We start from the raw sequence: 26209 nt of genomic DNA, 5'->3' as shown, positions 1-26209 counted from the left end.
CCGCTGGCGCCATAGCCCGGCTCATAAATATTAATTTCTGCCTAGTGACCACAGCGTCTCGCGCGATTTCGTTGACGTAAAAAAATAATTGTCATACAATTCGCGCCACTATTTTACGTAGACCTTTGTTTAACGTCATCAGTGACGTGTCTGTGGAAGATCTGCCTTTTTCTTGACCTTCACCCTCCCCGGTTCCATTAGCTTCAGAAAGAAGTTTTGATGCATCGCTGTCTGAATATTTAGTCAGAAACTTGTGATTCGTGTACAGAGGAGGAGATTTTCGTGTTGTAAGCAAAGAATATTCATCGACAGATTCCCATCCTGAGGAAAAATCTAGGCAGGAGGCGTGGGCACAGAAAACGGTAGCTATAAATAAAAGCTAGTGAGCTAGAAAAATGCAAAGAAGATTTTCGTGCAAGTTTCTTCCATTTTCAAACTAATTTCGTAACGCCATGTTGGTTGTCCTCTGTTGTCATGATGCTGATATGTACGAGATGATTTTCTGCATAATAATAATAAAGCAGATGCTAAGGAAGTTTAGAGCACTAGTACAGTATAGTTGATTGTCATCACGACATTTAGATGAACTGTGTTGTATGAATTGTTGTTGATTTTGGAAGGGAAAGGGATTTCACCACGCGTTGATTTCGTACTGTGGGAGATGGGGATGTGTTACATGAAAACTATACTTGATTCTCTAAAGTAGTGCTCCATTTATTTTAAATGTTCAACTGTTTTTTATCTGTTTTGTAAACCCACTGATTAGTTAAATATTTTGATGGAATTTTTCAATAATTGACTTCTTATATAACAACATTTTAAAAAGATCAGTGCTTTCTGAGGTTGGCTAAGTTTAAAGAAATTGACGCGACAATATAAATTAAATCAATATAAATTAAATTTAAATTGCATAACGTGAAAAATGATAACGAACAGGTACTTCTACATAGTCCATTTCGATTTCTCTGATTCTCTTGTAATTGCTTTTTTATAAATGCAAATTTCTGTGTTACAAGCACATGTCAGAAGAATATTTTTATGCATTACCCTGGTTCAGGAATAAGAGAGCGCGATGTGTTTTTATGACTATGCGTTTAATGAAGGTGCTCCTGCTCCTTGTCTGTTTGTAGGTTTGTGACTGAGTTCTGAAGACGGCTGAGACAGGCCACTGACGAAAAAAAAAAAAAGGACAGCTGGACAGGGTGCCAACATGGCGGAAATCATACAGAAACTTTTTGGACAGAAAAGTAGGCAAGATTCGAGTAGGAGTTCTGACGGAGAAGGCTACACGAGACAACAATACGAATTTTGTGAGTATAATTATGATTTTTGAGATTTTGCGCTCTCTCTTACCTCGTAATATAGAGACTGTATTTTCTAATCCTTGTGTGTAATTTGTCATTTTTTTTCTCTTCTCCCCGCCCCACCCCCTCTATGGCTGTCTCACCTGTCCTTGCCTCGGTTCTATATGTAACCTCTAGTGTGCAAGCTCGTGCCTTGGAGCCCGTTATTTGTTTTGTGTGCGTAGAGCATGATCTTAGGATCCTCGTCATCAGACCCGACATTATTATTATAGTCCTGAAAAAGGACCAAAACCTTCAGAAGTCATCCATTACTTACAGATGGACACTTACAGAGTGACATTGGCACAAAGAGGAGAGAGGGGAGGATCAAAGGGGGGAAAAACGATCTTTTTATCAGTGACTTTCACAATGGATTTGGATAAGAACTGTATTTCACCTTTTAAAATAAAATCTTTCAGTTACGTTGGTCTGTTACAGATGTGATGGTACTATTAGTGTTACACGTACTTTATCCAAATACACATGCGTATAAACTAGCAAGATATTTGCCACTTTCCTTTCCTCCCTCTCAGCTTTTGCGCTCCTTCCCCTCGTCTGTACATATCCATTTTTGTGATTCACTTCATTATGTCTATGCTAAGAGTGCCGCACAAGAGATGGCTCAAGTGCTGTCAATTAAAGAGCGCCTCGTCACCAATCTAACAAATATTGTTCAGCGTGCACAGACCTCAAGGGGTGAGGCCGAGGCGCCGGCCACCAGCAGCCTCGTCTTGTCTTGCAATTCGGCGGTCAAGGAAGATCGATAACCGTGATTGATTCCTTGGATATCGACCTTTACCTCTAAGCTCAAGTGTTTGGCGAGAAGATGGCACTTGGGTCGTGACTTCTATCGGCGAGCATGCGCTATGGCTTTTTCTGACCAAAATGGTCTGGCGATAGTGTGATGACGTGACGAGATATCTGCCACACTGAAATTTCATTAACAACTTTACTACTAACTGGCGTTCAGAAACACTCTCGCGGGTCCGAAATTTCAAGTACAAGTGTGTTAGTAGCTGTAACAGGAATTTTGTATGAGTGTGAGAGTTGGGGAAAAAATGGGGTTGGGAAGGATAGGAGATAAGGGTAAAAATCCCCGAATAGGAAATAGTGGGTGAGGGCCACAGACGCTATCCGCTTGGAACAGGGAGGAGAGGAAAAAGGGTGCAGAGTGGGATACAGAATAACAGGAGAGTTGTGGCTGTCACGATTCCCTCGCCCCCCATCTCCCCACCTTCACCTCGGGTCGGCCGCAAGCCCAGTGGTGTGCAGCCGACACACTGGCCAGCGATTCCAATTACCGCACATGCGCGACCTTGGTCGATTGGACTGGCGTAAAGCTGAGAAATCGAATTTCCTCTAACGACACTTCGGAGGCTTGGCTGCCGCTTAGAGGCGACGTGCTGACGCTAGCAGACACACGAGCTTCGCCTCTCTGTATATTGATGTCACCATGACATCCCATATTATGCCATCTGTTCTCTTTCTCGTGTCCCTGTTGTCCTTGACACGGTCACTGTATATCTGTTCAGTCTGCCTGCCTGCTGCTTCTTTTATCCGCTCTCTTATCCGCTGGTCTCTCTGCTTGGCTGTCTCGGGTAGAGGGAGACGATACAAGGGAGACAACACTTGCCGCCCTTACAAAGCGGTCGTCTCCCATGGTGCGAAGCTGGTAGTTTCTTGGTGGAAGGCACATGTTCGTAATAGGTAGACATATTTTGTAGGCTTTTGAAAGAATTTGAAGTGCACAAGGTGTAACTAGCTACCAAATTTATAGAATTTGTTTCTAGGTAATTATTATAAAGATTCTTCCCATTGCTTTATGATTGATGCACTTTTTTTTCTTTTTCTCTGTAAAGATACGTGTCGTCCTCAAAGCAATGATGCATGGAAAAATAACCAGGCTTTCCATCTTTTTTGAGAGAGGATCAAAGAATAATTTTGACTGTGGACAGATTTTTGCCTGTATGTGACATTCCAATGATGTATTAATGTCCTAAATACAAATGCTCAGAAATTATTCTAATATATTTCAGTGATCTGCTTTAGTTGTTGTCAAAACCATTACACACCCTCCACTATTTCAAGTTTCATAATAAGAATGTGTTCGTCTTTCACAGGCCACACCCGTTTTATTTTACATAAACAGCATGAATTAAGTCTTTACTACCGGCCAGGATGGGGCAGGTCTAGAAATCGTCTTCAACAAAAGATGTCATTTCGCAGTCTCCCAGCTGGATCAAATCAAATCTCTTCTTAGACTAGAGACACAGCCAGAAGCTGCAAGGGAAATCTCCCAATTGAAATTAAATTAAATCTTAGTTGCAGACGGTATAAGGCTTGTTGACCGCTGAGTCCATCCAACTTGATGGAGTGCCTCCACATTCACCTTCATCAGCACACTCTGTGAGAAGAAATCTAATCTTCAGCTACTACTCGAGAATGGCGTAGACTGTGAAATCAGCTATTTCCATGTTCTTGTAGCCTCCAATAAGGACGCTCTGGGAGCAGGGGGAAGGGCGGCGACCTTTTTTTTTTCTGCACTGATTTGGGCTACACAGAGCCAGATTGCTGGCCAAGACGAGATGTCTGCCCCTTTGCGAGGATGCACATAATGCTTCTGAAATTAACATGACAGAATAATGAACCTGTTCTAGTTTACTTTTGAATAAATTGACGCAGCAAGAAAAAACTGCTCTAAAACCTATACATGTATATAAAATGTGTCATTTGACTTGTCCTCAGAACTGTACTGGAACTCCTGAATTTTCACCGACAATTAAGTTAATAATCATGTTATGTACAAGTATGGAAAGTATAGGTGTACTACAACAATTAACTGTTCTACGCCATGTTTGTATTATCTGGCAGAATTGGTTTATGAAACGAAAATTATTTGCTTCCATATTCACACTTCGAAAATATTTTATTGTGATATTTTTCAGTTGTAGAAGTAGTCTTGGCAACAAAATTTCGGTCGGTGGTCGACTTGACCATGTACTGATTCGACCAAATTGATTCAGCCAATCCCAGAGCTCCTTCGACCACCGATCACAGAATTAGTAACTACAATTTTTCATCTGGGGACATTAATTTTATATGTTTTTCTTAAGGTCTGTTTGACTGGAAAAACTGGAATGCTCAATTGAAATATCTTAATACCTTAAGACTCTCAACCCAATAAAGTTTCCTGTTTCTCTAGTTTATTGCCTGGCTTTATGACCCCAAATCTTTGTAACTAATATTCATGGTTTTTTTAAAGCATAAATATATCCTGCTACAATAGACAGATGCATATAAAATTGAAAACAGATTTTTTTCTCTTTGGGGAAAATAGAAAAGATGTTAATACTAATATAATAAAATAACTAGAAGTCTGACCAGGGTTGTATTGAGAAACATCAACAGTTGTTATAAATCAACAGCTAGTAACAAAACCCCACAGAGTATTGAATCATATTGTTGAGAAGTATGCAATCCATGCTTATCAGCTGGACCCTATTCGTTCTTTAGAATGACAGCAACTACCTACTGTAGCCAAATAACATGACAATCAGAGATTTAGATAGCTCACAACATTATAATCAGGGTTGTGATAGAATCATTAAATTGTAGGTTTACAACAATGTTTTGTTGATTGCTACCCTCATAGGTTAATTTTACTGCTGTAGCCCTTTCAAGATCATGCAAATTACAGAGTCATTTTTAATAGGACTATTTATTTCTTAAACAATGTATCATCAAAAAGTTTTTGACCAGAAAGATATTTATGCACTTAATATTCAAAAGGTTGCATATAAGGATTCAAATACACATGTATGTATTCACCTGTACACACACACACACAGAGTGCAAACAAGTATCAATAGCAGCTTCAGTAATAATTTACAGCATCTCACCAGTCATGTGAATCACTTCAATAATTTAGTGTTGCCAGATTATAGGGATATTTTTCGCTTGGATGACTTCGCTTCTAATTTCTGAACTCTGGTGCTTTAGCTGGACTGATGCAGTTTTCCTGTGACGCTCTACACCTGGATGTCTGCAGACTAGTAGTGTATGCTTTCTATACTGAAGGGCTGTTGGCTATACTTTCTGCTTGCTTCCATAAAGATGCTCCTTCAAATACCAGATCCTGAATACTTTCCCATTTTGTGCATGATACTGCTGTTAAACTGTAATGCTGTATGTGGTTTGGGCGCATTTTGATTCTGGATCTTGTTTGAGTTAGCTGCCTCAGTCATCTTGATGTGGTCTGAGGCCATTTTGAGAGATGAGCAACATTTTGATGCCTCATATGTTTTTGAACTGATGTTTCTCGCTTCGACTTTTCTACCAATGACGGTTTGCGCATGTGTAAAAAAAAAATGAGATCACGGTATCTGGCTAGAACCTTTATTGTTCTTCAGTCAAGCACAAGGTTTCATACACTTGTTGGACGCAGCTCATTTCCCCTTTGGCCTCTTTCTCGACCATTGAAATAGAGGTATACGCATAATACGCACGCTGCATTTTTATCTATGGTGCAGTCAGTAAAAACGTGTTATCCCTAGCAGATGTTCTGTAGCAGGTTGAGCTCATGGCTTGAGGGAATGCTAGCAGAATTGCATGTTTGATGCAGCATTAGATTGTGAACAACAAAAGTTTCCAGAAATTGCACTGTAAAGACTTTTATATTATAAAGGCCTTAACCGGAGAAATACGGACATTAGAATAAGAGTTTTCAGCCCACCATTCACTTATGTCTCTCTCCTGACTGCCCTTGTTATAACGGCAGATGGCCGCTGGTGATAAAGCTGCTTGAATCAGAGCTCTGTCGCTTGCTTTTCTCAGAATACCTCTTTTCCTTCCCTCTTTCTGTCTTCCATTTCGTCCTGCTTTCCGTACAAAACGCGTTTTGTTAGCCTCGTGTTTATGTAAATATCCCCCTTCACTTGCGTTAAAGAGCGTGGCCGAATCCTCTAGACAGCGACATCTCCAGACTCCATCTCGGAGCATTTCATGTCATAAAGTATAAACTGTGCCGAGCTACGCAAGCATCTCAAGTCCGACGAGGCAGCAGCAGGGAGGAATAGAAGTGGATATAAAACATTCCTGCGTGGCCGACTCACGTGCCCGGTGTTCTCACTTGTAGTTAGATGCCAAGTGCATTTTGACTGACACACACAGATGCACACACATTTTAGGCGAAGGGTGGTGATAAAGATTTGAACAAGTGATTTTGCGAATGGAATGTTAGTGGTCTTCGCCCCTCCGCGTTGGCAGGTGCACTTCTCTCCCCTTCTCCCTGAATCAACTTTTTTCCACCCGTGGCGACTACAAGGGTGCGCTAGAGCCACTGTACTCCCCCCACCCCCACCTCCCAAAGGGTGAAAGTATGTCCGCGGATACCCTTCGCACATAAAAGTACATGTACTTATTTTCATAATGTCATGCGCGTATTTATGTCGCTGTATAGCCCTTGCCGTACCCCTAAGGGTATGCGTACCACCGGTTGAGAACAGCGGTTGTAGAGGTAACGGAGATGAGGCGAGATTTTTAAAAGCACGAGTTGAAATGGGATGGTTGCGCGAGACAGGATCACACCTAGCAGACGTGGCATTAAGGAAAGGGGGAACTGACGAGAGTGGGAGGGGGGAGCGGGTGTAATATGGAAATATACTGGTGATCAGAAGTCAACCCCAGTCTGAGGGTGGCGTCCTCGGCATGTGTCGTCTTAAATGATAAGAGAAAATAAGAGAAAACCCTGATATGTTTCATCCAAATCTAGCGACAGAATAGTCTGTTGTGCCATCGGTATTTGTATTTCTTGAAGGTCTTAAAGCGACCATAGACACGGCTAACCACCATACAAAAGTTGAGTTCTGACAAACTGCTGTGAAAGCATTTCAACTTTTTCATCAGCCTAACTCAAGAAATTGTGGACTGTATATCGGTATCAGGAACCCCAGAAGATCTAGAACTTTCCTTCAGTGTCATTTGGCAAATATATAGATAGTAAGATACATATTTATGGTTTAGAGGCACCATATGGAACTCGTCAAAATTTAAGCTATTCATCGCATTTCCTTATTGGTTTGAAACATGTGCTTGAGGAAGGAACGCGAGGGAGCTAACGTCAACAGATAAAGCCGTTCCTTGTGATTTGTGTACATGTTCAGCAGCAAGAATAAGCGACAGGTTTTTTTTTCACTTGTACATCAAACTGTTTGTATCCACAACACAAATCGACTCCGACATTTGTTTTTAACGCACTCCATTTATTCGTAAGCCCTTTAATCACCAGAGCCCAAGTGGTCAGTCTCGCAATCTGCCGTCTCCTGTGATATGCAGACGGTATTACCTGGTCATCCACCAACAAACTCTTCCAACTGCGCCGCTGGCTTGTGTGTGTGATTTGTCCACGTAAGTTAGTTCTCCACCACAAGAGCTAGCAGGCCTTTCTTCTCAAGTTCTCAAAGCTGCCAGGCATCGCAGTGCAGACATGGCTGTCGGACAGAGAGGAAAATAACTACTGTAGTCGGTTCCTTGTGGAGCTTAAACAGTGTGAGCTTGGTGTTTGGCCTGTGGCGACAGTCATTTCTTGCCCTTTGTGTACACACAACAGTTATTACTTAACACTTACACCGCCTCTAGCACTATCACCACCATAATTCGGGTGTTTGTCATCTGAGGTGTGATAGACGAGACAATCCAACGCTGCTTCCTGTTGTCTCTTTTGTTACTGGGTTTGTGTCTGCAAGTGTACTTGCTTTTGTTTTACGAGGGTTCAAAGATCTCGCTTCAAAGGTTGCATCTTTCATTACTTCTGCATTACGTCGGCGTTCAAAAAAAATCTGTTTGAGTGAACTTAATGTCGTTTGAAGATTTATGCGCGTTTTTTTGTAACGCACTGCCATACTTCGGTACATTTGATTTATCAATGACGTCATCATTTGCCAAGCTGTGTAAATTGCTAGCAAGTGGCTGAAATCTTTAACCATAAAAATTACAACAGGACCTTAATTAAACTCGCTGTGCTTTTATCTGAAATGCATGTAATCAGGATTTAGATAGCAGTATAAGTACAAATATAATTTGTGAATCTCTTATCTGGTTTGTTTGGTGGGTTGTTTTTTTTTTTTTTTGGGGGGGGGGAATTTTTTAACGTGCGCATTGCTGCAAACGTAAAGTTTTTGGCTTGACTGTCAAATGCTTTTTATTCCTGAACATGAACATGGAGGGTGAGTATGACTTATCGAGACTGACGGCGAGGATGGCTTTGAGGACTGCAAGGCTGCACTCGGGTCACATTTCTCAGCTTTATTGTGCTGTCTCTCGTCTCGCCATGCATCAAGCACTCATCGAATCGCGTAGATGCCAGAATCGCCAGAGAAAGGTGCGCGTGACGTCACAATCAAACGACTTGACTATTTTCATGGGACCGGTGCGATTTACAAGTCTTATAAACAGCCGCCTGTCGATCCGCGCGCATCAAACCTCCCTACGGCACTGGATGGGCCTGATCCCCGGCTTATGATTGAGATTTGTTTTACTTCCAGTCCACATTTTTAACACGATGTAGATCAACACGAACAGCCTAAACTTCACAAGTCTCAGGTGAGCCAGGCGTATCAGTAGTACATCAGCAATCAGATAGTCAGATGTCCCTGCGGCAAGTGGGTCACTCAAGGTGTCGTCTCTGTCGGGCTGCTGTAGTGTGTGCCTTGACCTTCATTCCAGTCGTTTTAATCCGCAGTACAGACAGTAAATATTTAACAAACTTTCTGATGCCATAACAAACATCTTGCTTAGACTTCTCCTACACACCCCGTTCTCTCTTTCCTTTTCCCCTTTGCTCATTTGGAATGAGAGTTGTGCCTATAACTGTTCCTCTGATGAGAAACACTTCTTTCCATTATCTGAATATGAGGTGTTCTAAGAGTCCAACTTCACATGCACATAAAGACTACTGCATTGCAATTGACTTTGAAATAGAGCATTTACAATTATCCTTGAATGAATCATACGAACAACATTATTAACCTGTCTCACAAACTGAATTTTAACTGCCTCATTGGAAGAGTGCAGAACTATGCTGCGTGCACTGGTAATGTCCTGTAACCTCTTCACACAATGAACAGCTCTGATACGGACAGAACGGATCTCTTCGATTATTCGTGCTTCTTCTTTGTACTGTATATCAGATTGAAAAGGTCCGAGTGCTGCTTATCTTTATTTTGCGATCCCATTATTTAAAATCCACTTTTTAAAACACAAAACTTCTTCCTTCAATAACTTTCATAATTATCAGATCTTTACGCGTCTGTCACCTATATGGTGTGCATTTGTTTCAGATTTACTCATTTTTGCATTATTTCCATTGCTTGCTGTTCTCTGTCAAGACGTTTAGAACTTCTGTTCTAACGGTCAAACATATTTCTAATAATAATCATCCGTCGAGCCCACTGTTCTATTCTTTCACCCTACTTCCTCCGGTCCTCGGATGGAGGTCGTTCCGAGGCACGGAGAAGGGTGTTTTGATGCGTACGATGCAAAATCTCTCGACCGACTGGCACCATCTGAGGACAAGATGAACGCCCAATTGTTTACGTTTCTGGAACATACCGCGAGTATGGCTTGCTTTTTTCCCCTCAATGCCGGTGCCAAATCTAACTTGATAACACCAGCAGAAAACGAGAGCGCAGTTCTTTTTTCTTGCAGGCAGGCGCACATCAGATAATGATAATTACACCCCCTTGCACAGCAGCTGGAAACCCCTCCACCCTAACTGGTTCAGGATTGCACACAAAACAGTTTATTTATCTTTGAAGTGAAATTAAAGACTATGGAAGCTAGTGTCTATAATCGGTTATTTATTTTTGTAAGTTTGGGATTAGAGTACGTTTTGTCAAGTTGCCAGGAAGGTCACTCGTAGCCATTTGAAATATAGGCGGAGAAGATAGTCTAGGCTATGAAATTTCCAGTGGTGTGATTATGGGATGGATGGAAAGAAAGATAGAAAGCAGGAGGTTCGCGTGTTCTTCAGCCAAAGAGCATCTTCGCTTCAACTACTAAGCACTCATTTTCCTATGGAACCAGATGAATCGCGAATGGATTTTATCCAAATAACACACACACACACAAAATTCATCGCTGCATATCGAGATGGTTACATACACATTATTGGGCTGCTTGCAATCACTTTCTCTGTTTTACCGCAGCATTACACGTGTACGCCACTAAGGGATGCGATCAACGGCTCTTGATTATGACCAAGAAGCATTGAGTACCTCTTGTACTACTGTCGGGGTAGGTTAGCCGCTGGGCATAAATGCGAGGAACGTGGGGAAGTCTCAGACTCTCTTCGTCAAACCAAGTTAAAGATCAGCTTAGAAATTTTGCATAGAAGCTAGGTAGCGGCTGCGAGCATTTCGAGGTAGAACACTGGCTTTCACAACAGAACTTGTATAGAGAGCGTGTTTCTCTCCCCTGACCTCTCATTCTCTCCCTTCCTCCTCTTTGATCTCTCTAGAAGTCCAACAACCATAGTCCATAACTGGTGCTTAGGTTCTCTGCTTCTCTACCCACGCCATGCCTACATATGGCCAGGAACATTGCCTGGTGAAACTGAGGCCCAGCCCCACGATGTGTATACCGTACACGATACATTTCACTATCACATGTAATTACCCGCCTTAGGACTATCACTTGTCATCTCCCTTGAATTTATGGAATAGCTCGGTGTTCAGGGGCACACACCCATGCCAGTTCAACATTACTTCCTTAGCCGACGGACGTTTTGTGCAGGTTGGTTAGGGGAAGGTGGGGGGATATACTTGTCGTGCCTGCGTGTTTACTCGTTGACGCATGAAAAAAAAGGCTTCATCTGCCCCTGTAGTGGAGTGCTTCAACCTTGAGGTTAAGTTGGTGCTACAGAACGTTGGGGTCAATTGAATGATTTTAGTCAAACGATTAACGTGTTATCATCCGATCTCGCTGGTGAACAGTTGGGCTAACAGTACTGTTCTGGTATCCCAGAGAAGGGCTGAGCAAAGTGGTTTTTCTTGCGTTCCGGTATAACAATTCTAAGCTACGTAAAAAAAAAATCCCACGCTAATCCCACACAACAAACCTAGTGATAATGGAATGGACACCAAATGAGCACATAACAGAGTTCACTTACCGAATTTATTGTGTAAAGGGAAGCTATTTGACTTAGCTCACAATAAAACTTTAAAACCAGCCTTTCCTTTGAGGGCACCCGCCCCGATGCTCTGTAACCACTACATCAGACATGTCAGCTGCACTCAGTGTATGATTTTTATACCGGGACAGGGTCAGGGTTAAGGACAGGGCTATAAAAGTCGTGTGCAGGTCGTCACAGCATGGACGTGTATAGGTGGATTGCTGTCCGTCTGCCGAGACCAACGCTTAGCCTCTTGCGAAGTTCTCCGCTGTTAGTCTCGGCGAGCCTAAACAATAAATGTGAATAAACTGCAAGCTTTATCATCTAATGCCTCGTTTTAGTAGTTAATCTGAAATGTAAATAAACCAGAAGCTTTGGGATCTAATGCCTCGTGTTAGCAGTTAACTGGAAAAAAAAGTCGTCAGCTCTACCCACGGAATTCTAGAGAACTCCGTGACTCTACCTGATGTCGAATTTGTTACTGTGGTAGAAGGAAAAGGGAGCGAATGATGTTACCTGACGGTCCTGTCCAACGACCGAAGATTGTTGTCTGAACGAAAACAAACCGCGTGGACCATACATTTCCGGCATAGACTACAGGCGGTAACGCCACTCTGCAAGCTGCTGCTAGCTTTGTGTGTGACCGTGTCCAGTGAGAGGACGTGACCTGCCGTAGATCAGTCTGCTGGCTTTGTCTGCTCGCAGCGACATCTCCAACCTACATCATCTGCACACTGGCATGCCAGTTCCTTTTGGGGATGGTAGGCAATGGACGGCGCATGGCAATTTAAATCTCGACAAACATGGCCTGGATACGTGGTATGCATACAAGGTGGACTGTAGAGAGAAAAAATATACACATGACTTCATAAACCAGGGTTTTATCAGATAAGCATTGCTATTATGTCATCGATGGGGTTGAAGTGATGTAGGAGTGGAATTTTAAAAGTTAGCTATTTTGTATTTCTGTAATAAATTTTAATATATTAAAATAAATGCTGATCTGATTATGGCTGAAGACAAACTGACAAATCAGACAAAAGTGTTTCCTTTATCTCTTGCAGGAGAGTAGAGCAGACATGGTAACCGTGTCTTGAAAACGACATGTGAACAAAGCTCTCACTAATCAGTTTTCCTTTTACATTTCCTTAGAATCCTCTCCAAAAGTTTTTCGTGCTCCTCAAAGACTTGCTAAGTCAGCTTCGTCTTCGTTTCTTATGTTTTCTCTCCCGATTTTTCAGGAATAAAGTTGTTTAAGTCCATGACTTCGTATCCTCACTGGTCTCTGTGACCTGCACTTTGTGCAGTATGCTGAACAGTCCAAGCTGTAGTTGTAATGTCAGTGACTACGCGAAGACAAAAGAAACGAACTCCGCTCATGCAAAATCTCCGTCCCATCCCCCCCCCCCTTTTTCCAGAAAAAAAAACCCCGCAAGAAAGAGAAACATGAAACGAGAGGTAAGCTGATTCTCCGCATCGCTGACTCAAAGTGCAGGGATGTATATGAAACACATGGAACAAAAGAGAACCTTCTTTCCCCAGCATGTGCGGAAGATGAGAGATGTGGAATTCGTCCCAAGCCGAGGGATTTTCTCCAGGCTATTGCCTGTGATCTCGCACAAGCTGAAGGATAGAGCATTTGAACAGATAAGACTGTTGCATGCTTGAGCCTGAGCCTGACGGCATTTCATCATTTTTCCCTCAACGAGCTACCAGCTGCAAATACCGGGTGAAAGCTTTGGGAAAGTGCCCGTATAGACAGCATTTATTTATGGGGGAATATGATGCTTATAACTTTTTAGCAGTTTGTTTCTGCCACTGAGCCAGCTGGGACTAAAAAGCGAGCGGGGCAGAAAAGGGTGGCGGTGGGGATAGGGGGATAGGGGGATGGGGTGGCACTGGAGGCACGGAGGGAAGTTTGGCAGATATATTTATACACTGTACAGCTACAATTAAGCACGGCCTCAACTATTCTTGAGAAAATGCGACGACAGAGCAGTAGTTTGTATTGATACTTATTGAGAGGTGCTACTAATCTTGCTTTTTTGTAGTGATAATAATCAGAGTATTGATGTCCATACTCTCTGACATACTCTACACTAACTTGCATAGGTCTTAAATCTGCATCACTATCCACGTGTAGCTAACGATGCTGTTCGTTGATGGCAATATCTGACATTCGTTTGTTTTTTAAAAGCTATATTTGAATCTTCTAGTGCCGTATGTTTTTCGTCTTGACAGTTCTCCATTGCATTTTCTTCATACTGATATAGATTTATGAATGATGCGACTGACTGGCGCAGAGTAAATGTTGTGATTCATGACAGATGTTCTAGGATGAGCTGCTTGTGTGGTTGGCTGCAAATGTTTTATCCATCTCAGACATTTTTCGCGATACGTTCTGGGAAAAAAGCACTTAATTATGTAGATGCGTTCCTTCAGAAGATAGCGAGCTCAGTTAACTTAACAAAAGAGTATAAAAATGCACGAAATGGGCAGTTAAGATACGACAGTCGTGTGGAGTGAAATGTGCTGCTTTTTCACAGTTCAAGATTGTCATATTTAAATAGTTCAGCTCTGTGCTTCATAAAAGAAGTGTCATCAGTGATAACATTACAAAGGTAATACTTTTTTCAGGATTCCTAGAAAAAGAGTTGCACCAATGACAGTTTAATCTGTTCCCCATAATCCTCTCGCTGAAATGAATGAACACATTGCCAGTAGACCCGCTGTGTCTTCATTGGACTACTCAGTCGCAATATGTCGGGACATCTCTGTCAAAGGTGTAGCGTCCTTCGGTTTATTGCATACGAATGGTTCTACTGACATCTGCACAAACCAGCCGCTTGTTATAATTAAGAATGATCCTTTTAACTACAATTTTCATAGCCAGCTCAGTTTGGTCGAACGCCAGCTGTAGCCTTAAGCGTGTATGATGTGCTTGTATATTAAACTGGGGGGAAGAGAGGAATCGGTCGACTTCTTCAATGCGGGGACAACGACCTCGCCTGGCCAGATGTCAGGGCATGGCACGAAGTTGACCCTCGTACTTGCTATGTAAATGGTGACTAAGGCTTTCTCGCCACACTTCCGCTGCTCTGACCGCCAGTCCTTCACTGTGAATGCTCACAATATATACACAGACTTCATACATACACAGGAAACTCATTTAGCTAGTTGTAAGATGCAGACCCTTTTGATTATGAGTTGCTGAGGAAAAAATCCTGTTTGTAACCCGCGTGTGTGGGAAAGCGGATCTTGTCAGAGAGATGAGCACAAGGGTGCGGTGAGGTGTTGGTGTATCTTCTTACTGGTCTTCCTTGTACGAGTGCCTCTTGTTTTCTTTGCTGACGCCCCTCACTAACGACAACGAGATAACGGCCATCCTCGTGTAACTACAGACATGTGCCGGGCAGCCGGTTCCTAAACTGACTTTCAAACCCCTCGATCCTCAATTCTCACCGCAGCAACTTTGGATTTAACAGCGAGTTGCTGAACTGTTTTTAGCATCCGGAGGAATTCGTGGACATTTTTTTCTGGCAGGAAGCGTGCAGTCTAAACATTCTCGTTTCATTTGATTGTTCGCTTCTTTTTCTCCCTCCCCTCCTCCCTGAACTGTTTTCGCTCAGCTAAGGATCAGCACACCTCAGGGTCGGAGGCACTCAATCCAGTTAGCGAGAGTTCAACAGCGGAGAGCGCTATAGTATACGAGATGCCTGCCAAACCTCGAGGTAAACTTCTGTCACCCTTAGTCTGTCGTTTTTTTTCCCTTTTATTTTTTTAAAGTATCAACCAGTCTCTCTGTGAAACTGCCTCTGGGCTTGTTTGAAATACTTCATTTTGGGCCGTAGATAAAACTTCTGCAAAAACCAGAGCTCCCAAATGAATCAGTGACTTATTGCTAGAGGATTGGGCTCCATGACATCTGTCATCGTGTGTTATGGAGAAATAGGTGTAGGACAGCCTAGCCCAAGCCGATACCGTCTCAACTATTACATCTCTCGGCTTTGCTTTCCAAAGTCCACAAGAGATAGTGTACCTGGTTTGAGACGCACCCAAACTCATTTCTTGATTTTGTTTCTCCTGCCCCCAGGCAGTCATTTAGTCTCGTTTCACCGAGAACTTTCAATCAGGTCAAAACTAGGAAAATTTCAGAAAAATCTCTTAGAAGCAAGAGAAAATTAACTTAGCCTCCCCATCCCTGCCTCCAACAAAGCCGAGCATCTCCCTACGCCACTGCAGTGTTGCTGCAACTGAGCGTCTTGAGCGCTTAGTCGCTGAATGGACATACGCTCACGCGTGCTGCACGTGCTGTCAAGCTCCAGTAAGCACACTCGCCACTACATTTACTCCACTACACGATCCAGGCTCTGTCATCGCCATCTTGAAGGGCAGAAGTGTCGGCTAGCAACAGTTTACATCCGCTGCGCCTTCCGCCGGTGACCCGGGGGTGTGGGGAGTGGGAGAGAAAGGGGGCGTGGTACACATGTGGGAACAAAGGCGTGCACGCGGCTGCCGACTGCACGTCAACAGTCTAATTGTCAAGTGTAATGGACGCTGCTTGACACGGCTGATAAAACCTGCTGCTCACACTTCGGCGGCAGAACGTTGGCTACACACACACGCGCGCCCGCGAAGAAGGGGGAAAGTGTATACAGCTCCACTTGGTAACTATAGACGCGCGCAACCCCCTCTCCCCAACAACACACGCACACTGACTGGTCAACACCGACTTCCCGTTAGCTGTTTCATCTTTTTTGCAGTGTTTTCTGCCGGAAACTTTCTCACATCAAGCAAGAAATAAAAATTCACGGTGCATAGCGGATTAGTGGGTTAGGACAGGTGCGTGGGGAAGAAAAGTTGTGGTCGGCAGATAACTACAGGGGTACAGACAAAATTGTATGCTGATTGCGGAAGTTATTTTTAGCGCCTGCCACCCGGCTTTTGCATTCTGCACCCCTCTAACCTGGCTAAGCCCCCTCCTGCCTTCGCCACCAGGTAAAGTCTTCCCCCGTGCTGCTGCCGCCCGTCTTGCCACGCTGTTACCGGCCCCAGGACCCGCAGCTTCTTCCCTCCGCCTTCTTCACAGCAACACAGGCTCAAAGTTTGGGGGCTTTCTTTTCGCTGCCCTGTGTGTGTGTGTGCCGGCAGTTGATTCAGGGTTTTGTGGATCAGCGTGACTGGAGTTACCAAAAAAAAAAAAAAAAATCACGGAAGACCGGAAAGAGAGCGTGGTTTGGTAGTAGGCCAGAGAACATTGAATCACTACAGCTCCTTCATCCCCTCCATCGATCGAGCAGCGGGTCGAGTCGAGAAGCGCCCTGGGAAGGTGGTCCGGCGCTGGGTCTGTTTGTCTACCTGTGACAAGTTTTTGGTAACATCTGAACATTTTCAGCGAACCTCTAGCGCCGCCCTCTGCCACCAACGCCGCCTGTTTGTTTGAATGGTTGGCTGTATTTTTTAAATTTATAATAGCTATCTTCACCCGTTTGGTGCACCCTTCAGCCACCCACCCGTGTTACCCATAAAACATTCGAATTGTTTTCGATCGCCAACTGATAATGTTCAGCAGATTATCGTGTTGATGTGTTGGAGCACTGCCGGCAGAAACTGATCACCTTCGGTCGTCCACTATTTATCTGGGAAAGGGGCCACCGCAAGCAAGATCGCACCAAAAGTTCGTGAAACTTTTGCCTGTTGGTTTTGTTGTGTGGCTGAGAGATTTTTCTTTCTGCGGGGGAGAAGTGATGGGAGGGGAAAGTTTTGGCCTGTGACCGAATTCCGCAACGAACACCTCCAAAGTTCGTCGCCTGTCCTGCTATCCGGTGGCAAGGGACTCTTGAGGGGCCAGTCAGCTCCCCTGTGGCGTTAGTGCGTGCGTATCGTTGCACAGCTACACTCGGCGAGTCGCACTGTACGGCCACAGAAGGTAACGAGTGTTGTTGCTATCACACGACAAACCCTTGCGGCAGGCGGCACAGACCGTGCGCACTGTGATCGTCACACATCACACGACAAAGGACGCGTGCTATTTACCTGGGCCTTTTTGTGTGGTGCTACACTTCAAGTGTCTTCTTCAGGGCTCGGCAGCCTCAGTTCCCTTTTTTGTTTTTTTTAAATAGTTCATTGTGGAAATAGCCGGAGTTGTGGAGGATAAGGCGGTGTTCAAGCTGGTCCCTCGGAGACCTGACAGGATTCCCATACCCTAAGAATGGCAGAGTCCGACCAATCATCATCCGTCCCGTCACAGACTGAGACTGCAAAATTCTGTAAGTCCTGCCATTATGTCTAACGTATCTCTGCATGGTAGCCATTGCTTTCCCCCACTCTGTCGCCTTGTTAGCCACACCTCGCCAAATGTAGATATTATGACAGTCACACTAAACTTGCTCAACATCCACGTAATCCAATTAGTGTCTGTTGCAAGCACTTTACCTTCCTTCCATGTCCATGATCTCCCATCGCCCACTCCCCTCTCATCTACAGCACACACACACACTTTACTGATGTATTTTATGTAATACGTGCTGACTATAAAACTGGAGTAGTGTGCCTCGATAAAGTTCATCATTCCGTAGACTCTTTTATGTATGTAGAACACTGCTCCCGATTTATCATAAGCTTTTGACATTGGGTACTTGTTAAGACATTTGTGCATCTCTCTCACTCACTGGGACACGAGCTAGTTCTCAGTCTAGTCCACGTGCCTCGTGTCTGTCATATCAGTTCTCCAAATATCTTATCGCTCATCATACAAACTGGGGAGACGAGCCATCAAGCAGCAGTTTATTTTCATCTCGTCTCCTTGTCATGCTTGTGGCGATAGCGTGTCGCGTCGCTGACTTTTGGGGCCTGTGATGGGCGTGCAGGTTCCCAGCACGGTGCCTTGTGTATAGGGTGACAACACGCCTCATCCATACACCCGGCCATTAGCGCGCTATATCGCCAGAGGTAGGTCTTGTCGAACCCGCACCGACTTGACTACGTGCCAACCTTTTGTAGACATATATAAGCCAGAACTGAGAGACGGGGGATTGACACAAGATGTGTCGTGTGCAGTGCTTACAATTCTTCGCGAGTCAGTCCGCGTGTCGCATGCATTCATGGAACTCGAGAACGCATTTGCGGTTAAATTACCTTGTTTCAGGGTAGGGTGGTGGTGAAACAGGACTAGACAAACTGCTGTGTGTACACTAGTTAAAGTACAACAGCTGGCCTTTCTTGACTTTGTCGCCCCTCAAGGCTTCTGCACCCCCCTCCTTAATTTTTTTTTTCGGGGGAAGGGAGAAAGGATTCGCACTGGCTGCAAGTCCTTTTGTGTTGAGGCCTGTAAAAAGATATGGGTCTTTAGCTCTTTGATAGCTGCACGTGTTAGAAAGCTGCTTCATAAGCATTGTCTTTATTCGCGGATTACTGTACAGATACAGACACAAATAAAAAAAAAAAAAGATGTTAGCCTCCACTAAAGAAAAGCCTTATCCAATTTTTAGACTACAGAGTGATCCTAAAACCGGAGCTGCTCCTTTTGTTGCTGATGAAGAAGTCCACCATGGAGACTAAAACATGGAAATTGTTTTCTTAAGTGGCGAAAACTTTTCCAAACTCAAATTGTCATTTAAAGTTTAATATCAGCCATGATCACAAGAAGGCGGTTTCATCTAAAGTTAACGCGGTCGGCCTTTAGTCAATTAATTGAGATAGTGAGCCTGATGGGACACGACGACATTTTCGACCCGGAGCACAGCTGTCACTCATGCAGAGATGAACGCAAAGCGCAGGTCAAAGGTATTGGCCGTGTGCTGCTCAAGATTAATGTGCTCCCGGCGCTCGCATGGCCAGGCCAGTGTCGCTGTCATTGTATTTTATAGTCTCGTCAAAGCAAACCTTCAAGACACAATAGACGATTACAGTGTGGCAGGGAGAGATAGACTGAGAAAGAGCTGTCTCTTTAGTCCAGCCTCTCTGTTCGACATGCAATATAATCCTAACAGAAATCTGTTTAGGTGGTCCATGTGTCTGCCCATATGTAGACAGATGCGTACATGCGTATGAACGCTCGTACAACTCTCGACTGATCGTTTAGAAGGAGATAAATGCTAGTCAAGGAGACAATTAAAACTAAAGAGCGATGTCATATTCGTATCTTCGCATTACCAAGGTATTCAGAGGCCTTGGAAACCAATGAAACAGGATTCACGGTGCGATCAGTTGTCCATCTGCAGAGTTCTCATAGTCGATGTCCACGCCCGAACCCAACGTCTGCTTGAGGGTCGGTCACGTGATCTACAAATTGGGGTTTTAGCCTTAAATATGATTATGTGTGCATTCTTCTGAACATCTGTCTCATTGTAAGGTTTGGTAGGGGTGGAGATCAAAATAACCGATGTTTCACACTTCCACATATACTTAGAAGGGGAAATGGTGACCCTAGTGACTTCTGTTTCCACTCGTTAGTGTAGCACCTTGTACAGGCTGTCGCCTTTAGTGGTCGACTTGTGGCTCTGTGAGCCTGTCTTTTCCTAGTAAACATCAGACCAGCGTGGCTTGAACTCCATCTAACACTAATAGAGAAAATAAAACAGAACTGTCAGTTCATCAGCTTCAGGGGTGTGTGAGTGTCAGCTCTGGCTAAACAAAGTAAGGTTGAAATCCCCGGGGCCAACACACCAGTGCTGATATGCCTCTTGTAACTGTAGCAGGCCGCAACACGCCAGTGCTTCTATTAACTGCGTATTTGCATCTCCTTCACGATGATGGAAAACGATCCGGTGTGAGTGGAGCAATGAGCGCCAGCCTCGTATCATACGAAACCTACAATCAAGATCGTGTAACGCATCTTTGTACAAGCGGCCGTAACAGTGGTGCGACTGTCTGTGTGTCTTGTGCGTTCATGGTTTGGATTTTGTAGAGCTCTTTTTTCCTTTCAAAGGTCGGTTAAACTGTCAAGTCGCATTTACCACCGCGAGTGCTATTAGGGACATCTTGCGGCGCATTTGCAGATCCGTTGGAAAGTCAGCAACTTGAAGCTTCTGAATCATTTCATACCTTGCTATCGGTTTACTGCTGGGCCGAGGTCCTTGAACGACTGAAGCGCATCCCTGCACACTTGAGTTTCATTTCTGTAAGTCGTTATAATCGTGTTTGTGAAATAAAGTTGTAGGCAAGGTGCCCTTGCGAGTTCAGCCAGGTAAGGACCACAACGCCATGGCTGACGCCCGTGCTCGCGTTGTCTCCAAGGATCGGTCCAAGGCCAGTGTTATCCGCGCACGATCGGTCGGCTAATGGTGTCGTGTACAGGCATCTGGTGAATAAGGCAGACTGTACACTGCAACAGTATAGAATTGTGGGAGGCAGACGGCACCACATGGTTGGTTTCTTGTGGACGTAGGTGTCAGCTGAGTAGCGTGTGTAGGCATTGCAGGAATGTAGGCACGAGCGACAGTTGCGTAACAGCACCGCCGCACAGCGCCGCATGTCTGGGCATCAGCTCCTCAGCAACAGTTAACAAGCATTGTGTAGACTAACAGCAGCTTAAATAACATCACATGCATGTAAGCATCGGTCAAAAAACAAACCACACACGCGCATCTTTGCCGATGTCATTAAAAAACAACGTTTTTGTGGATGTAAGAGGAGTGGCTTATGTAAGCATCCGCTAAATAACACTGTAAATATTTATGAGCTAACTCGTGAAGGCAGGTATCTGGGAGAATGACACGATGTTACCGTACGGTAGTGTAATCGTTCATAGAGTGAGACTTGTTTGCAAGAGCGTTGATATCCTCTGTGCTCGTACCTAACGGAGTACACAGTGATCGTTCAATCTTGACATTCATAAGGATTTTTTGAAGGAAACGGGAACAGTTAATGCAAACTAGTCCGAATCTTGGTGTAGAGTCTGGTTGAATTATAGCTGCATTCTACAAAACGCCAGAAATAGAGCACAACACAATATTCAAACTGTTAAAACATAAAATTGTTTGCAGTAAGATAGAACTGTTGAAGCCATCAGCACATTTTTCATAATTACTTTTGCAGCGCCCCTAAATGACATGGGGGCGATTTTACACAAAAATATATAATTTATCTTTTTTAGAACAATTTTAACAAGGTTTTGAAACTAAACCCCAGGTCTCATAACTTCCTGTGTTAAGGAGCAGAGGTCCTCTTTGCTTCAGTGCAAGTACAACATAATGTTGATGTATTACTCCGGAAAAACAGCATTTTGCTATGCACGACTCTGCTGCACGCAGAATTCCCCCTAATATGTAGTAATTAAGCGGTGTTTTCTCATCTTTCAGCTCACTTTAATGACTACCCCAATCGTGATGTAGGCCTGTTAACTCATTGGAACCTTAAGGAACTTGAAGCCTGGAATTCAAACTCGTCAGTTAACACAGGGTTACAAATACGCGCAGTTAATGAGCGATCACATCATTTCACCACTTGCACGCTAACACTCTCACACGCACTTCTTTGGCAAAGTGAGGAGAACTCGTAAACTGAGGACAGAGGACAGAGGACAGAACTCAATAAGCAAGTTTCTTTGTGAGCTGGTCAAATGGCTGTTATCTGTGAAACTATGACACGTGTAATAGAGCGCTGTGGCCCACTACACTCACTACACTGACTACAGTGAATGTAAGGCAGTGGAGCGACGGCGTTGTGGTTGAGGAGGGAGATAGCGAAGGTTGATTGTCATGCTGTGCAAGAGCGAGACCGGTGGCAGTGCACCAAGGGCACAAGCTGAGTGGGGACGAAGGGGGTTTGAGGTGACCGGGGACAGTCCGAAGAAACCGATAGCCGTCGCTTGTTGCTATGGAGACAGCTGTTTGCAGGGGGATGAGGCAGCTTCGTGGGAAGAGTTGCGGGGGGGGGGGGGGTATGTTTGCCCCTTTCTCGTTGTTCGTTGTCTGGACTTTCGGTCAGCTTCTCTGTCGAGGTCTTAGGTAGAGGCTGACAATGACTACTCTGTTTCCATCTCCTGCTTGTGGATATGTGGGCGCTTATGTTCTGTCCGCACACGTTTTTGGTAGTTGTTAAGGCTAAAAAACAGCCTCAAAAGCATTCGTCGTTAGGAATTCAAGCTTTACACAACTAAGGTCAGCACAACCTCTGAGTCTTTTCTCATGTTGCTTCTCTTTCTTATTAAACAACCTTCGCTGCGATAGAGAACGCTTATGTCCTTTTTTTTTCGTTATTAATAAAATGCACCATTACTTCTTATGCCTATCAAAATGTGTGGCTACATCGCCTTTCCGACTTTTGAGAGCAAAGTCATCTAGCACGATGGTTGTTGGCAATCAGTCTTTGCATTTGGGAACTTACATTGGAGTGCTGTTATGAGGTGAAGGTGACTGTGAGTTTATCACAGGCTGGTCACGACTGGCGGCTGTCGGAGTCGAGTCCGAGACAAGGCGTCTCCTTATCCTTACCCTCAGCGTCGTCCTTCGACGATTGCCACAAACCCTCCCATCCTCCAGGGCGCTCATCCGTCTGCCTCCCCCACTCAGTTCTCTCCGTCTTCCCTCGCTCTCCCAATTCTCTCTGTGTGTGTGTTTGTTGTAGCCTTGACAAACACGTTGCAAACAGAAGAGGCAGAGACAAGAGAGAGAGCGGTAAGAAGAGTTGGCAGAAACTAAACTGCAGTCGTGTGAAAAGCGACACCTGTTTCAAAGAACCATGGCCCTTTATTATTTTGCTCTGTAGAAGTTGTGTGTGCTCTCTATGTGTCTGGGTATTAGTTGCCGTCATGCGTTACGAGAACTATAATAATAGCCTTTGTTGAAATTCGATCATCTCAGCTTAGAAGTTTCATCGTCATGCGCTTGAACGCCGCCATGAAGTTGTGCTGCGAGTCTTCAGGATTTGTAGCTGAGGTGTTTTACAAACTCCATTTGCGGGACTTTAAAGTTTTTAGTTCGTATCTTTGACGTTCTTGTTCAAAGCTGGCTTATTATTATGATGCTATTAAAAGACTTATCAAGCTTGTTTCCAGAATGTAGACGTGTTCCATTAAAGAAATGCTCTCTATTGAATCCGTTAATGCGACTTGTCGCTAGGTTCGTGTGGGAAAGCGAATACGTGGATCAGAGAGATCCAAAACTTATATTTTTGGCAACTGTTGTCTTTGATAATGGCGAGTTTTAATAAAATCAGACGCTGTTGCTCTGCAGAACAGTGCATCCCTTAAATCTTCTCCCCACTCTCGCCTCGTTTAAAGAGAGCATTCATCTACTCTTTGGCCCATATACAACAGACATGCTTCATTGAGAGAACGCTATGTATGTACCAACAACAACAGTTTTGCTTTTGTTGGTTCCATGATCACTCATTTGTCATGTTTATAGGTATGTATTTTGTTACTGTTGCACCGCTTCTTTTATTAGTTGTACCTTTTTAATGCATTTTCACAGCCAGCTTGCCGATGAAAATATGAAAGGTAATGAATTTAAAATTATGTATAGAATGTATATAAGTGTGCAGTGGGCGTTTGTTAGTTGATTATAAATACAAGATTTTTGCGCAAGTCTTTTTTTAGCATTGTAGCGTGTGTGTCTTAAAATTATGTCAGACGCCAAATAATGTCATCACATAATTGCTGCTAATGAAAGTCACAGTTTTTCAAGATCATCATCAACAAAGAGAGCCTTTAGCTTAATTAAGTTTGTCTGCAGCGAGCAGTGCATCTGCCGACACTTCCAGCTGGCGTGTCGAGAATTTTCCAAATGGCGGCAAGTTATTGTGAGCGTTCAAGTGCAGTAGAATCCGTTGCGAGCGCAGCTGTTGCACTAGACCGTCTGCTGTTGCTGGACACAATTTGATTGGCAGAGGGTGGGGAGGGAAAAGGTTGGTGGTTCTGAAATCAGCGTGCCTTCCCCACTACCCCATCGATCACTACTGGCTCCTGACCCCAATACGATCCTCCCAATACGATCCTTCCTAACGAACTGTTGGCCATCAACATTGCCGTCGTCACTCCGTCGCCACCGCCACCACTGCCACGGTTTTCAAGTAGGATATGTTTTTGAGCATAGCTGTTTTCTGCATCATTAATTAAACTTTACACTGTACGCCAGCCATTACAATCCCCCCTTCCCACAAGACACCGCAAACACTATATTAGCTGGCGTTACAGAGCCATCAACTGGCGCTGCCAATCATCGGTGCCAGAAGCGAAGTAGGATTTTCTAGATAAAAATGTTTTCCACAAACTCTTCTCGCCTTCAGCGGAGCGACGCTAAGCGCCTTTTAACGAGACACGGGTCATTACCTTACTTCCGGTTCACTATTTTACTCACAAACGGACGAATCAAATGAACGCTAATGCCGTACGTCTTACCTTGTTTTCTCTATCCCTCTTGCTCATTCCCACGCGCGTGCGCACTCATTCTCTTTTCTTCGAGGCCTAACAGCCTCTTGGCACAATACTAGTGCTGTGGCCTTCTTTCTCGCGCACGAAGCATCAGTGCAGCATGGCTGTCGGTGGCGGAAGTGCAAAGCCCACCGCACGGCCGAGGTAAGTGTGGTCTGTCCGACGCCTCTTGCTACACTTCCGTAACTGACGCGCGGATGATGCAAGTCTTTGTCAGCTGGAAGCAGCTGTCGTCGCTCAGAAATTTTCTCGTTATCTGTCTTCCGAAATAATGAGACTCATCCCTCCGTTGTCCTTGGGAAGTGTGATGCAGGAATTCTCGTTAAGCTGGGTTGACTGCTGCCAGGCGCCCGGTAGACGATCGCCGTGTCCATGGAATAAACTGGGTGGTCACCGTGTTTATTAGTCTAGCAGGCGTCTCTAGCACTTACAGAATGTGAAAGCACTACTAAGAAGGGCAAGGTGGAAACGAGAATGTCACTCGAGAACTCGGAACAGCTGTTGGCGACCTGCGAGTTGCGAGTGACTCCTACTTTGCCTTCTCGTACAGGGAGCATAGATGCTTTCTATTTTGTGCTCTCTTAATTTAAATTCCGACCATCTTAAAACCTCTCAAATGTATCTGAAGTGTGTTTCAACTTCCACTGGAGTGAAGGGTCGATTGATTAAAGAACATTGGCGACGTGATGATCGCCTGTTCTTTTTATCTCCAAGGACCAGCAACCTTAACGGTTCGTCTGACGAGTTCTCACAAATTCTCTCCGTTATTTTGTACGTCGTACATCTTGCCATCTTCTCCCTTAACCCCACCAACTCTCCAGCCCTACCTCCCCTCTCTCTCTTCATGTTTAGTTTCGGAAGTAGAAGAAATCAGCATTGTTGCAAAGTATGCACTTACGAAAAGCCTCAAACGTGGGCTTTGCAAGTCGTTACAATTGGTTCTGAATATGTCATTATTAGAGTCAGAGATGTGAAGGCCACATTCATGCTCACCATATAATCATGTGATCTCGCGGTGCACACAGCCCTCCGTCGTCCCTTTTCAGGCCTCTGACGGTCCTCCAGACTTGTTGTTAGAAAGGGCATGGGTTCTGCACCACCTGTTTGCAAACCTTAGCCTTACTATATTGTTGATTATGTGCGCATGCACTTCACTGAGGTACTATTCAAAAGGTGTCGAGGTGATTGTACAGAGCTGTGTTTTGATGTAAATATGTGGAAGCGAGCGCAGTCACATGCATAGAGAGAGAGGGGATATGGTGGGGGAGGAGAGAGGGGAATTATATGTAACTCCCTTGTGTCTGCATCGACCTGCCTTTCGTG

The 26209-nt window shown here is 44.3% G+C and overlaps 1 protein-coding gene and 1 long non-coding RNA gene across 11 annotated transcripts in view; one reads left to right on the top strand and one right to left on the bottom strand.

The window, feature by feature from the left end:
• Nucleotides 1–26209, top strand: part of LOC112573234 (cAMP-dependent protein kinase catalytic subunit beta) — a 144513-nt gene that overhangs the window by 63973 nt on the left and 54331 nt on the right. For 6 of the 9 annotated variants that reach the window (XM_025253418.1, XM_025253413.1, XM_025253419.1 and 3 more), the window contains one exon: nucleotides 1131–1310. In XM_025253418.1, the coding sequence (XP_025109203.1) occupies nucleotides 1211–1310 (100 nt within the window). In that variant the 5' untranslated portion in view covers nucleotides 1131–1210. Of the gene's footprint in view, nucleotides 1–225; nucleotides 363–1130; nucleotides 1311–16386; nucleotides 17781–26209 lie in introns of those variants that run through there. The other 3 variants (XM_025253417.1, XM_025253420.1, XM_025253422.1) reach the window with 3 other exon arrangements.
• On the bottom strand, nucleotides 6982–25059 carry LOC112573237. Of its 2 annotated transcripts, none has more exons than XR_003101189.1 (3): nucleotides 24854–25059; nucleotides 12028–12348; nucleotides 6982–7831 (listed from the first exon to the last, which is right to left on the bottom strand). It is a non-coding gene; the product is annotated as an uncharacterized LOC112573237 (long non-coding RNA). The 2 variants fall into 2 exon arrangements; XR_003101190.1 differs by lacking the exon at nucleotides 6982–7831 and adding an exon at nucleotides 8446–11797.

The sequence above is a fragment of the Pomacea canaliculata genome, linkage group LG10 (genome assembly GCF_003073045.1).
Source record: "Pomacea canaliculata isolate SZHN2017 linkage group LG10, ASM307304v1, whole genome shotgun sequence".
Classification (NCBI taxonomy): Eukaryota; Metazoa; Mollusca; class Gastropoda; order Architaenioglossa; family Ampullariidae; genus Pomacea; species Pomacea canaliculata.
Note: the sequence above shows the minus strand (reverse complement) of the source record. Positions and strands in the feature narration are given on the sequence as shown.